The sequence below is a fragment of the Thamnophis elegans genome, chromosome 7, assembly GCF_009769535.1.
Source record: "Thamnophis elegans isolate rThaEle1 chromosome 7, rThaEle1.pri, whole genome shotgun sequence".
In the NCBI taxonomy this organism is placed as follows: domain Eukaryota; kingdom Metazoa; phylum Chordata; class Lepidosauria; order Squamata; family Colubridae; genus Thamnophis; species Thamnophis elegans.
In genome coordinates this window covers 77707203-77721115 of record NC_045547.1, presented here as the reverse complement: position 1 = coordinate 77721115, position 13913 = coordinate 77707203, and the positions used below count along the sequence as shown (strand labels likewise).

General features: G+C 40.5%; 1 protein-coding gene across 1 annotated transcript in view; it reads right to left on the bottom strand.

Moving 5' to 3' along the window:
• The window catches only part of LOC116511714 (gamma-secretase-activating protein-like), a 72653-nt gene that overhangs the window by 49721 nt on the left and 9019 nt on the right, over window positions 1–13913 (bottom strand). Inside the window, exons 5-9 of the mRNA XM_032221883.1 lie at window positions 13681–13734; window positions 13499–13587; window positions 9729–9798; window positions 7468–7514; window positions 850–954 (exon numbers count right to left, since the gene is read on the bottom strand). Of these exons, the coding sequence (XP_032077774.1) occupies window positions 850–954; window positions 7468–7514; window positions 9729–9798; window positions 13499–13587; window positions 13681–13734 (365 nt within the window). The remainder of the gene's footprint in view (window positions 1–849; window positions 955–7467; window positions 7515–9728; window positions 9799–13498; window positions 13588–13680; window positions 13735–13913) is intronic.

The window sequence follows — 13913 nt, the reverse complement described above, 5'->3', positions numbered from 1 at the left end:
GTGCTTCCACCACTGGACCAAACTGGCCAACGTTTTCTTATATTTCAGTTCTGCAACCAATTCTATAAATTTGCCTCAGAGTTTCAGTTATGTTTAGAAGATCTTTCCTTGTAACCAGAGAGAGAAGACGGAGTTGTTGTGGCCCGCCAGCAGAGCTGGTAGCGGATTCGAACAGTGAGGAGGTTGGGGAGGAAGATGGGCCAGTCCTGGAGTCTGGGGAAGGCTCTGAGGAGGGCTCTGTGTCGGAGGCAGAGAGGGGGCCGTCCAACAGTCATCAGCTGCCTTCGGACAGCGGTGAGGCAGATGAACAGCTGGAGCCTGTTCCCAGTGTGCGCATGCGCAGAGTGGCCAGAGGAAGGGAACAGCTAAGGAACAAGGGTCGACTTAGGAGTAAGGCCACAGGTGGATGGTGAATGGCCCCTCCCATAGGGAATAAAAGAGGAGCGAAAGGGGAGTGGAGTTTGCAGGAGACCATTAGTTCGTTCCTGCATTCAAGCCAAGTATTGCGGCGTCTGAAAGATATCGGCCTGGCCACTCTCTAAGCCTGATAAAGGTCGGTAATTGTGAACCATCTTGAAAGACTGTGGGAGAGGAAAAACTTTGCTGGAGAGGAATTCACTGTAAACTAAATAAAAGGGGTTTATTGGGACAAGGACTCAGCTTCGTGCTGCTGGGGAAGCCTAGGTGAGAACAGGAGCAAGATTATTTCTCCTGCAAATTCTTCTAAGCATGACTTCAATTGCCTTTAGCTCCGTATCATTTGAAGAGGTGCGTCAAACGGCTACAGTTAAATAACCCACGGCATGAGGAATATATGACCAAGAGGACCAAATTCTTCTTGTTTTTGACCTTTGTGACAATGTAGAATAGTCTTTGTTCCACCATATCCCACTGGGACCAAATGAGATCATCAACAATTCTTTCTTTCAAAAGCCGGTTCGAATTTTCAATCGTCTGAAAGGGAAGGAAATGGATTTACAGGAGAGAAATAGTACAATGTCATGTACTAGAACAAAGAATAAATTGGGTTGGAAGGGACCTTGGGAGGTCTTCTAGCCCAGCCCTCTGCTCAAGGAGCAAATTCTATTCCCAAAATCATGCGATCCCCTTTTGCAACCTTTTCATAAGCAACCGGGAAGCAGATTCACTCAGCAACCGGTTACTAACTTATCAACTGCAGTGATCCACTTAGAAACGGAGGCAAGAAAGGTCGCAAAATGGGGCAGAACTCACTTCATCAATGTCTCACTTAACTCAAGCTTCAGTGTCAATTTTTTTTTTTTTTAAAGATGGCGATTCTCCAGCCTTTGTATTTGCAATGATGATACATTCCAGCAGCTTTTCTAATCAGCTTTTCTAATTATTCCCTTTGAAGAGACTTCCTTATCTAATTAAAAGTTTTCAAAGGCCCTTTGTTGACCCAGAGACATTCCGAACAGGGCTTTTCTCTGTTTTTTGTTTTGTTTTGTTGAACTGTTTTGGCGTAATGCCAGCTCTTTGAAATCCTCCGTAAAATTCTTGGCAAAAAAGGGAGAATTTTTTTTTCTCTTCTTGGCATAGTGATTTGTTAAGTGCTTGAAGCAAAGATATTATGGCTTCAAAGTCGAATCCTGCGAAATTACCTCCTAAATCTGCTTCTCCCATACCTGGCACAAAGTCACAGCCCCCACCTTCTATGCCCCCTAGTGGAGATGTTGTAACAAAAGAATTTTTGTTGGAAATGTTTAGAGAATCAAGGGAACAGAATTTGGAAGCTCTTAGAGAGTTCAGAGAAGAAATAAGGAAAGAGATAAGCAATGAGATAAAAGTCTCATATGATAAATTTGATACCAAGATTACCAAAATAAATGATGATATGTTGGGAATCGTAAACGTACTTACAGAATATATTTCTGGAATGGAAGAGAACTTAGAAACTCTCAATGAAGCCAAAATTAATTTGACATCTAAAACCGAAGAGGTGGAACGAAAAGTTGAAAATGCTGAAAAACAAATGATTATGATACAGTATAACCAGATGGAACTTGCATTAAGAGTTAGGGGGCTGCGTGAAGAGAGACAGGAGAACTTAAAGCAGATGTTTTCTGAGGCCTTTGACTGTCTGGTGGGAAGACCGGGATCCAATCTTGATTGGCAGATTGATAAAAATTTTCGCGTCAACTCCTGGGCGGCAAAACAAAAGCAACTCCCCCGAGACGTGGTAATATATTTTGTTACAAGAGAATCCAGAAATAAGATATTACAAGAGTCCTACAACACCAAGCTTCAAATTGGCGGACAGGATTTGATGGTTTTGAAAGAGATACCACCTCAAATGCTAAGAGCCAGAAGAGATTATGCTTTTTTGGTGGAAGAGCTCAGAAAGCGCCAGATACAGTACAGATGGGATGCCCCGTTTGGCATCATAGTTACATTTGATAAGCAAAGATATCGTCTCAACTCTGTATGGAAAGCTCGAGATTTCTATCATAAGATTTTGAAAGTGGGGCACCCTGAACCATCGGGATATGGAGAAAAACCACAAGCAGGACAAGAGAAACAGCAAACTACACAATCACCAGACAAAACGTATCATCTCCCCCTCCCAGAAGGGCAAGGGGTTAAGGAACAAAGATCTAACCATATGACCACCAGACAAACAGAAAAACAAGCCATAACGCAACAATCTTTACAATTTTCGGCCATTGACCAAGGAGCTACAGCAACAAGCTCAGAAGCTGTGGGAGGAGCTAGACCCAAGGTGAGACAGGCCATGCGGGAGGCTCTAAAAAAGCTTCAGGCAACCAAAAATGACAACTAAGATTCTGACATGGAATGTTAATGGACTGAACTCTCCACAGAAGAGAAAGAAAATATTTCATTATCTTAAACAATCTAAGAATGATATAATTTGTTTGCAGGAAACTCATATCAAAATAACCGATCAAAAATATCTGTCCAATCCCAAACTTGGTCAACACTTTGTGACCTCTGCTACGGAAAAAAAAAATGGTATAGTAGTATACTTAAGGAAAGACATTAAAGCTGAGTTAATCGAAGCAGATCCCTTTGGAAGATATATCGCATTAGATTTAATCTTAGAAGGGAAAAAGACACTGCTTTTGGGAATCTATGCTCCTAATCAACAACAAGATGGATTTTATAGAAATCTCCATGCTAAATTAGTACAGTGGGACTTTAAGTCGTGCATACTACTGGGTGATTGGAATGGCGTGATTGACACCAAAAGAGATAAGAAGACATCTCGCCCGAATACTAAATTCCGAGCCAAACTACCCAAATCCTTTTTTGACATGATAGACGACTTCGAACTGCGAGACGTTTGGCGTGAAAGGCATGCAGAAGAATATGACTTTACCTTCTTCTCCGACAGACATCAATCTTTTTCAAGGATCGACTTTATATTAATTACTAATGATTTACTTTCTAGGGTGAAGAAGACAAAGATTACGGCCAGAGCCCTTTCAGATCATAACCCAGTTTGGATGGAGCTGGGAAGGGTAGTTCAGGCTACAAGGTCCTGGAGGCTGAATGAAAATTTATTCAGATATGAAAAGTATGTTAATGATTGTAAAAAATTGTTATCTGAATACTTTGTTTTTAACATGAATAAGGGTACACCTATGGAATATGTATGGGATGCAAGCAAAGCCTATATGAGAGGAGTATTGATAAATATAAATAAAATACATAGACATAAACAAGGGCAAAAACGTAAAGAATTGGAAGAGGAAATTAAAGGGAAAGAGCAGGAATTAATATTGAACCCAGGTGATACAAAGACTAAAGAAGCAATTTCCATATTAAAATCTCAATTTGATATGCTGATTTCTGACCAGGTAGCCACCAGTTTATTATATGCTAAACATAATACTTTCTGTAATGCAAATAAACCCGGTAGATGGTTGGCTTATCAGATCAGGAAAAAAAGGAAAATTCGAAATGTATCCAAATTGTGTTACAGAGGGAAGGAAGTGTTTCAGCAGGAAGAGATCCAAAAGGGATTTCGAGAATTTTTTACAGAGTTGTATAAAGGGGACAAAATTAGGGACTTAGATATAAATAAATACTTAGATAAAGAGAAAATCCCCCTAGTTAGCGAAGAACATAGGTATAGGTTGAACCAACCAATAACCTCTGGGGAAATCCTGCAGGTAATCAAACAATTAAAGCTAGGGAAAGCACCAGGTACAGATGGCTTAACAGCCGTTTATTATAAAAACTTACAGTTAGAAATGGTAGAACCTCTTAGAGAATTATTTAATAAAATTCAATCGGAAGGTAAAGTGCCCCCCTCATGGAAGACAGCGTTTATATCGTTGATACCCAAAGAAGACCAAGATCTTACTCAGCCGAAAAATTATAGACCTATTTCACTACTTAATGTAGATTATAAAAATTTTACCAAAATATTAGCAAATAGGTTAATGGTGGTTATCCAACAACTGATACATACTGACCAAACAGGTTTTATACAGGGTAGACAGATGAAGAGCAATGTTAGGTTAATTATTAATGCATTAGAATACTTGGGAAAGAATAATCAAATCCCTGCCGCATTCATATTTTTGGACGCTGAGAAAGCCTTTGATCGAGTCAATTGGCAATTCTTGTTGAAGATACTGCAAAAAATGCAGATAGGAGATGGCTTTTTAAGGTCAATTGGTGCAATATATCAGCAGCAAAAAGCCCAAATTATAGTTAATGGAAGTTTAACAGATTCCTTTCAAATAGAAAAAGGTACAAGACAGGGTTGTCCTTTGTCCCCACTATTGTTTATTATAACTTTGGAAGTATTGCTGAATAAGATACGGGCTTTGGATGCTTTAAAAGGGATCAAGATCAGACAGCAAGAATACAGAGTCCGCGCTTTTGCAGACGACTTGGTTATAATATTGAAACAACCGCAGGAATCCAGTAAGGTTTTAATGAATACGATTAATCAATATGGTCAAGTCTCTGGATTTAAAATTAATTTAGGAAAAACCAAAATATTAGCAATGAATATGAATACCAAACAGAAGGAAGAATTGGGAGTGATGTTAGGATGTGAGGTTGTTAAAAAAGTCAAATATCTTGGAGTTAATATTTTAACTTCAAATGGGAAATTATATAAGCATAATTATGAACCACTCTGGCATAGTATACAAATGGAGATGAAAAGGTGGGAGAAACTGCATTTATCTTTGTTGGGAAGGATAGCGGCAGTGAAAATGAATATTTTACCAAATTTTTATTTTTGTTTCAAATGTTACCAATACTTAAAAGAGATGCGAACCTTTTAGAATGGCAGAAGGGTATCAACAAATTTGTATGGGCAGGAAAGAAGCCGAGGGTTAAGATGAAAATAATGCAAGATGTACGTGAAAGAGGAGGATTGAAATTACCAAATTTAAAATTATATTATGATGCAGTGGCTTTATCTGCAATTAGTGATTGGATCCATTTAACCAATGACAGAATATTGAATATTGAGGGACATGATTTGGTATATGGTTGGCATGCTTACTTGTTATTCAACAAAAAACTGGATAAGAATTTCAAAAATCATATTTTAAGAAATGCCTTATTGCGGGTTTGGAAAAAATATCAACATAAACTAAATGACAAATTGCCCATGTGGGCAATTCCTAGACATGCAATTGAAAATATGAATATAGAACAAAAACACGATAGAACCACTTATAGACAACTTCTTAATACAGAAAGAGGGGTGCTGCAATTAAAATCCTTAGAGGTACTTAAAAAAGAGAAGGTAGTTCAAACGTGGTTTCAGTATGGCCAATTACAGGCCAGGTGGAAAATAGACCAAAAATAGGTTTTGTAATAGCTGAGGATAACTTGTTTAAACAAATAAGAGATCAAAGTTTAATGCACATAAAGAGGATATATAATGTATTAGTACAGATGGACTCAGAAACCGAAATGGTTAAAGATTGTATGATAAAATGGGCTCAGAATATTGAAGAACCTATAATGTTGGACACATGGGAAAAAATATGGGTAAGAAATGTAAAATTTACACAAGCACAAAATTTGAGAGAAAATTTTTATAAGATGTTTTATAGATGGCACTTAGATCCCAAAAAGCTTGCTTCTATGTATTCAAATGTTCAGCCTAAATGTTGGAGATGTGGTTCTTTCGATGCTACATATTTTCATATATGGTGGACATGTCGTAATGTTAAGGCATTTTGGATAAAAATTTGGTGGATCCTGCAAAATATCTTCAAAAAAAGGATAAAATTCACTCCCAAACTGTTTTTACTAGGTATATGTACTGACTTCGTAGCAGTAGAGATTAATTTGGTTCTGTACTTAATAACGGCAGCAAGACTTTTGGTGGCGCAATACTGGAAGAAGAAAGACCTGCCTACAATTCAAGAATGAACTTTAAAGGTTACAAACTTAGCCGAAATGGCGAAAATTTCAGCATATCTTAAAGAACATTCAAATGAGAAGTATAAACGAGACTGGAAAAAATGGATTGATTATATACAAAGCAAATACGGGACTAGGAAATTCCAGATAGCTTATGCTTAAAATTAGTAATAACATAAATTGTTAAAAATTTGGGTAACAGCAAGAAGCTGAGTTCAATGTAGAGATATTTTAGACTGTGATTGTCAAAAGTTATACCATGTATGGGCTCTGGGAAGTCGGGGGGAGGGAAGGGAGGCGGGGATCTAGGGGGAGGGGGGAAATATAATATGTGTTAAATTTTAAAGCATGATTGCACTTGTATACTGTGGTTTTTATTAATGTTAGTGTCAAAACAGAACAAACTGAATATATCGGAAAGTAAGAGATACCGAAGGGAGGAGCTGAATGAAAGAAGAAGGAGAGTAGAGAGAGTGAGAGAGAGGAGGAGGAGAAGGAAGGGAGGGAATGGATTAAGAGAGGGAGTGATAGGGTTAGGGTTAGATAGAGGGGGAGTGGAAGTAGGTGTAGAGGGGTATGAGAGAAGGAAGAATGAAAGTTGGAGGGGGATGAAAGAGGGTGTATGGTGGGCTAAGGCGGTATATTGGGTTTGTATTGTAGGGGGCATTCTCTATAAAAGCGAGGGCTGTGTTTATTACTCAATGTTATATGCCTCGGTTGCACAGTAAACATGTGATTGTATAGAATGAAATGGAAATAAAAAGATTTGTACCCGAATGTCTCACTTAACAACATAAAGTTTGGGCTCAATTGTGGTGGTAAATCAGGGATTAGATTTAATCTGTATGATTTACGGTAAACTCTCAACTGGCAACTTGTATTCCGATGGGAAGGAGTTTTATCTTATACCTTATCCTAATTCATCAAAAACCAGCTGATATTTCTGTCTAGGTAATTATTTTTTACACGATGAAAGAAACTACATTTAAAACAAAACTTGGATATTTTTTTCACTCTGCCCAATCTCATTTCAACCACAAAAAATAATAATAATAATAGCCCAAAAGGAAGATAATTAAAACATACCACTCTGTCTCCTTCTCGGACAGTTTTGATGTCCAATTTTTCGGCATCTTAAGAAACATAAATACAAGCTTAGATGACAGAAGTAAAGGAACAGGTATCAGGTATATAAAACATTATTTAAAAAATCTGTACATATGTATTTATTCATTTCTGCTCTCGGGGTTCAAAGGGTTTTGCCTGACAGGGCAAATAACATTTTTTTGTCTTTTAATAATCCCTTGCATCAGGACGGAGTCAGGGCAACTGAATGGAACTGAGCGTTTATTGGCCGGATGCCCTTCCTGTCACCAATGCAGGGTTCGCAGTAGATGGTTTCACATTGTGCAAAGGGAAAATAACATGTAGCGACAAAAATCTTGGATTAGATCGAGGTGTCAAACTCGATTTCATTGAGGGCCACATCAGGATAGTATTTGATCTTGCGGAGGGCTGGGGGGGGGGCATGGCCTGCTTGACGTCACCCGTGTCGGGAGAGTGCTCTGCCAGCGAAAATGAGCTCCCGAGCTCTCTTTTCGGCTGCGACAATCTCCTGCAACTCTTTGCCAGGGAAAACGGAACTCGGGAGAGCTACACGTGGCTCCATTTTCCCTGGCAGAAGCACTGCGGGCCAGTCCTTTACTGGTTCCAGGGTGGCCCCGTGCGCCAGATCTAAGCGTCCCGCGGGCTGGATCCAGCCCCCACGCCTTGAGTTTGACACCCCTGGATTAGATCAACTCAAATTCCAGATGCAAGCTTTGCACTTATCATTGTTTGCATGTCAGTAGATGACCTATTCTAGCTGATGCCAGAATATAATTTTGGGAGAGTCAAAGGGGAAGCGGGATTCCCTTAAGAACTACAGTGATTCACTTAACAGCTGTGGCAAGAAAGATTGTAAAATAGGACAAGACTGACTTAACAAATGTCTCACTTAGCAACAAAAAATTTGAGCTCAATTATAGCAATAGCAATAGCAATAGCAGTAGACTTATATACCGCTTCATAGGCCTTTCAGGCCTCTCTAAGCGGTTTACAGAGAGTCAGCATATTGCCCCCAACAATCTGGGTCCTCATTTTACCCACCTCGGAAGGATGGAAGGCTGAGTCAACCCTGAGCCGGTGAGATTTGAACCGCTGACCTGCTGATCTAGCAGTAGCCTGCAGTGCTGCATTTAACCACTGCGCCACCTTGGCTCTTATGGCCGCAAGTCATATATCACAGTTTTCTGAAAGCTTCCTGGGTTTTCCACCCAGTTGAAAGTTCATGATCTTGCCCCCCACACCCACAAGTCCATCACATGGTCCAATCTTCCTCTACCACGCTGGCATTTCCACCCATCTAGTTCCGGTCAGGTGCAGAGGTACAAAGACAAAGGATGACCTCGGGCTTCACCTTTAAAGCCCTACATGGCTTAGGACCTGGATATCTACGAGACCGTCTTCTGCCACATACCTTGCAGCGTCCGATAAGATCTCACAGGATGGGCCTTCTCCGGGTGCCGTCGACTAGACAATGTCGTCTGGTTGCCCCCCGGGGGAGGGCCTTCTCTGTAGCTGCCCCGGCCCTATGGAACGATCTACCCCCTGAGATCTGGACCCTCCCCACTCTCTCGGCCTTCCGTAAGTCTATTAAGACCTGGCTATTCCGGCAGGCCTGGGGCTGTTGACCTCTTGAATGAGGTCCAGCCCCACTAAGGTTGAGTGCATGTTGTGTCTTTTAACTTCCCTGTCTTTCTATTTTTAAATTTTTTTAGTATTTTTAAATTGTTTTTATGTAAGCCGCCCGGAGTCCTTCGGGATTGGGCGGCATATAAATTTATTAAACAACATTAAACGTTCTAGAAAGGAATGTTTTATTTTGACAGCAACACATTCTACTCCTTACTATTTCCCCCTCCCAATTCCCCACTAATGAAACAGCATAGTAAAGAAAGAGAGAGAGTGTGTGTGTGTGTGGCAGGCCAAAGATCCTAAAAAGAATATGATTGCGGGCCTGATATTGAATTTGACACCCCTGCTCTATATTGTATGCATATTTATTTTGGTTAATTCAGCAGAATAGAGTTATTTGAAGAATTCATCCCATGTCCTCCTCCTCATAAACCATGTTATTCGGAATAATAACAGTGGAAAACACAAGGGACGCAACATACATACAGCATTTCCAATATGTAATTCTGATATGTACGTGTGCTTGCAGTCCTATTGCCTTTTATTTACGGAAAAAAACCTAGAACTTGATAAGGAACTTGCAATCAAAATGTAGACCTAAAAGCACTTACATTTATCTTCTGAAATGAGTAAGAGGCAGCTATCCGACGATGACTTTTTCTCCGTAAGGGGATATAGGAACTGAAAAAGAGAATTGTTCAGAGATTTTTTTAAATATATATATATATATATATATATATATATATATATATATATGTATGTATGTATGTATGTATGTATGTATGTATGTATGTATGTGTATATATATATATATATATATATATATATATATATATATATATATATATATATATATATATATATATAAAAGATCTCACAGGATGGGCCTTCTCCGGGTGCCGTCGACTAGACAATGTCGTCTGGTTGCCCCCCGGGGGAGGGCACACACACACACACATATATATATATATATATTATATAAAATATATAAAATAAAATAAACATTGCTTGTTCTTTGGGGGACTGCCTCCACCCAATTATAATTGCCCATCCCATCAGGTCTGGAGCTAGAGGTATTCCTTGGGTGCCATCTGCAAAGAATCTCAGCTACCAATGGAAGAGGGCATTTGTAGCTCAAGGTTCAACTGTGGGCTCCCTGGTGCTCTCTGAGCATGGTTGGTTTCTTTCAGATGTTTCATTACCCAACTAGGTAGCATCATCAGTGCTAGAAGGGAGTAGGGTTTGTGGAGAGGAAGAGGAGGACTGTGGGGTCCTTGGTGCTCTCTGAGCTTGCTTGTTTTCTTATAGATGTTTTGTTATCCAAACTAGGTAACATCATCAGTGCTAGAAGGGAGAAGGGTTTGAGGAGGAGAAAGAAGAAGAGGAGGAGGAGGAGGAAGAGGAGGAGGAAAAGGAAGAGGGGGAGGGGGGAGAGGGAGGACTGTGGGGTCCTTGGTGCTCTCTGAGTTTGCTTGTTTTCTTTCAGATGTTTCATTACCCAACTAGGTAGCATCATCAGTGCTGGAAGGGAGGAGGGTTTGTGGAATGATGGAGGAGGAGGAGCAGGAGAAAGAAGAAGAAGAAGAAGGAGAAGGAGAAGAAGGAGGAGAAGGAGAAGGAGGAGAAGAGGAGGACTGTGGGGTCCTTGGTGCTCTCTGAGCTTGCTTGTTTTCTGGCAGATGTTTCATTAACCAAACTAGGTAACATCATCAGTACTGGAAGGGAGGAGGGTTTATGGAATGATGATGATGATGATGGAGGAGGAGGAGGAGGAGGACGAGGACGACGACGACGACTGTGGGATCCTTGGTGCTCTCTGAGTTTGGTTGTTTTCTTGCAGACATTTCATTATCAAACTAGATAACAGCATCAATGCTGATAATGTAACTTGGTTTCGTAATGAAACGTCTGCAAGAAATAAACCAAACCCACAGAGCACCAAAGACGCCCACAATCATCTCCTCCTCTTCCTCAGAAACCTCACTCCTTACTAGCACTGATATTGTTACCTAGTTGGGTCATGAGAAGTCTGCAGGAAGCCAGCCAAGTTCAGAGAACACCAAGGACCCCCACAATCCTTGTTCTGCTCCTCTTCTTATTCCCCTTCCTCCTCCCTCCTTTCTCCTCCTCCTCAACCCCATTCCTTACTAGCACCGATGATGAAGTCTGTAAAGAAACAAGCTCAGAGAGCACCAAGGACCACCACAATCCTTGTCGTCTCCTCCTCCTGCCCTTCTTCTCTGCAAACCCCACCCCTTACTAGCACTGATGGTTTTACCTAGTTGGGTCATGAGAAGTCTACAAGAAAACAGCCAAGCTCAGAGAACGTCAAAGTTCCCCACAATACTTGTCTGCTTCTCCTCTTATTCTCCTTCCTCCTCCTCCTCCTCCTCCTCCTCCTCCTCCTCCTCAACCCCACTCCTTACTAGTACTGATGATGTTATCTAGTTGAGTCATTAAATGTCTGCAAAAAAAGAGACAAGCTCAGAGAACACCAAGGACCCCAGTCATCATCGTCCTCCTCCCACTCCCCTTCCTCTCCAGAAACCCCACTCCTTACTAGCATTGATAACGTTACCTAGTTGGGTCGTGAAATGTCTGCAAGGAAACGCCCAAGCTCAGAGAGCACCAAGGACCCCACAGTTTCATTTGAGAGAAGGGTCTTTTCGGTCATGGCACCCACCCTGTGGAACATTGCCCTGGCCAAGGTGAGACTGGCCCCATCTTTGACAACCTTCCAGACCTTTCTTAAAACTTGAATGGGTCAGCAGGTCAAGGATATGATATGAGGAGATACCTGCATCGCAGAGGTGAAATCCAGCAGGTTCTGAAGAACTGGTAGCAGAAATTTTGAGTAGTTTGGAGAACTGGTAGCGGAAAATTTGAATTGTTCGGAGAACTGGTAGCGGAAATTTTGAGTAGTTCGGAGAATTTGAGTAGTTTGGAGAACAAGTAGCGGAAAATTTGAGTAGTTCAGAGAACCGGTAACGGAAATTTTGAGTAGTTCAGAGAGCCAGTTGCAGAAATTTTGAGTAGTTCGGAGAACCAGTAGCAGAAATTTTGAGTAGTTCGGAGAACCAGTAGCAGAAATTTTGAGTAGTTTGGAGAACTGGTAGTGGAAAATTTGAATAGTTCGGAGAACTGTTAGCGGAAATTTTGAGTAGTTCGGAGAATTTGAGTTCGGAGAACAAATAGCGGAAAATTTGAGTAGTTCAGAGAACCGGTAATGGAAATTTTGAGTAATTCGGAGAAACGGTAGCGGAAATTTTGAGTAGTTCAGAGAACCGGTAGCGGAAATTTTGAGTAATTCGGAGAACCGGTAGCGGAAATTTTGAGTAGTTCGGAGAACTGGTAGCGGAAATTTTGAGTAGTTTGGAGAACTGGTAGTGGAAATTTTGAGTAGTTTGGAGAATTGGTAGCGGAAATTTTGAGTAGTTCGGAGAACCGGTAGTGGAAATTTTGAGTAGTTCGGAGAACCGGTAGCGAACATTTTGAGTAGTTCGGAGAACTGGCAAATGCCACCTCTGACTGCCCCCAGAGTGGGGAGGGAATGGAGATTTTGCAGTACCCTTCCCCTGCCACGCCCACCAAACCACGCCACGCCCACTAAAACATGCCCACAAAACTGCTAGTAAAAAAATTGAATTTCACCACTGCTGCATTGTTTTTACCATCAAGTTTCTCCACTGTCTTGTTATTAATAACCTTCCTGTTGTCTTTTAATCGTAGATTTCAACATTCTGATTTTATGATTGTTTTCATCACAAGCTGCCTAGAGTCACTTTATTGTGAAATGGGGCAACTAATATAAATGTAATAATATTTTAAGCCTGAATGAGTTTTATTATTAAAAGACAAGACCCATTTGGGAGCCATATGTAGTACAAATAGTCCTTGACTTACAACCACAATTGAGCCAAACATTTCTGTTGCTAAGTGAGACATTTGTTAAGTGAGTTTGGGCCCATCTGACAACCTCTCTTGCCACCAGAATCACCGAAGTTCTGAAATTAATAACATGGTCGTTAAATGAGTCTGGCTTGTCAGATGGTCACAAAAGGGAATCACATGACCCCCGGGACACTGCAACCGTCGTAAACGTGAGTCAGTTGCCAAGCGTCTGAATTTTGATCCCGTCACCCTACGGATGCCACAATGGTCGTTAAGTGTGAAAAATGGTGACGAGTCACTTTTTTCGTTTTGCAGTTGTAACTTTGGTCACTAAACGAATTGTCGTATGTCGAGGATTACCTGTACAAAGCTGCTGATTAGGGTTAGTAATTTAAAAAAAATTACAATGTACTGAGTGCTTCTTAGCAATGTGCTACCATACAAAATAATTTCAATTCTTGTGTGGAAAAGGTGAGTTAAAATCGCTTACTTGGACTCTGATGCAGCTATCCACCGCCTTTAAAACTTTCACATTATTAAGCGGGTGAATTTCAATTAGCAAGGCCAGGCATTTAGGAACTGGGATTAAAAATAAATACAAAGAAGAGAATATTAATCCATAATTCAGTGGTTTGTGAAGTCCGTTGAAGTGCGTTTAGGTAATTCAAGTACCTGTTTGAAAAAGGAGTTTTCTCTCTTCCTGTCTTGTCTGAAGAAAGCTGATGGCTGTTTTATTTTTTAAAAAAGACATTGAAAATAAAAGATATTTATTTTAAAAAAAAGATATTGAAAAAGATATTGAACAACAATAGCATTTAGACTTATATACCGCTTTACAGTGCTTTTACAGCCCTCTCTTAAGCGGCTTACAGAGTCAGCCTCTTGCCCCCAACAATCTGGGTCCT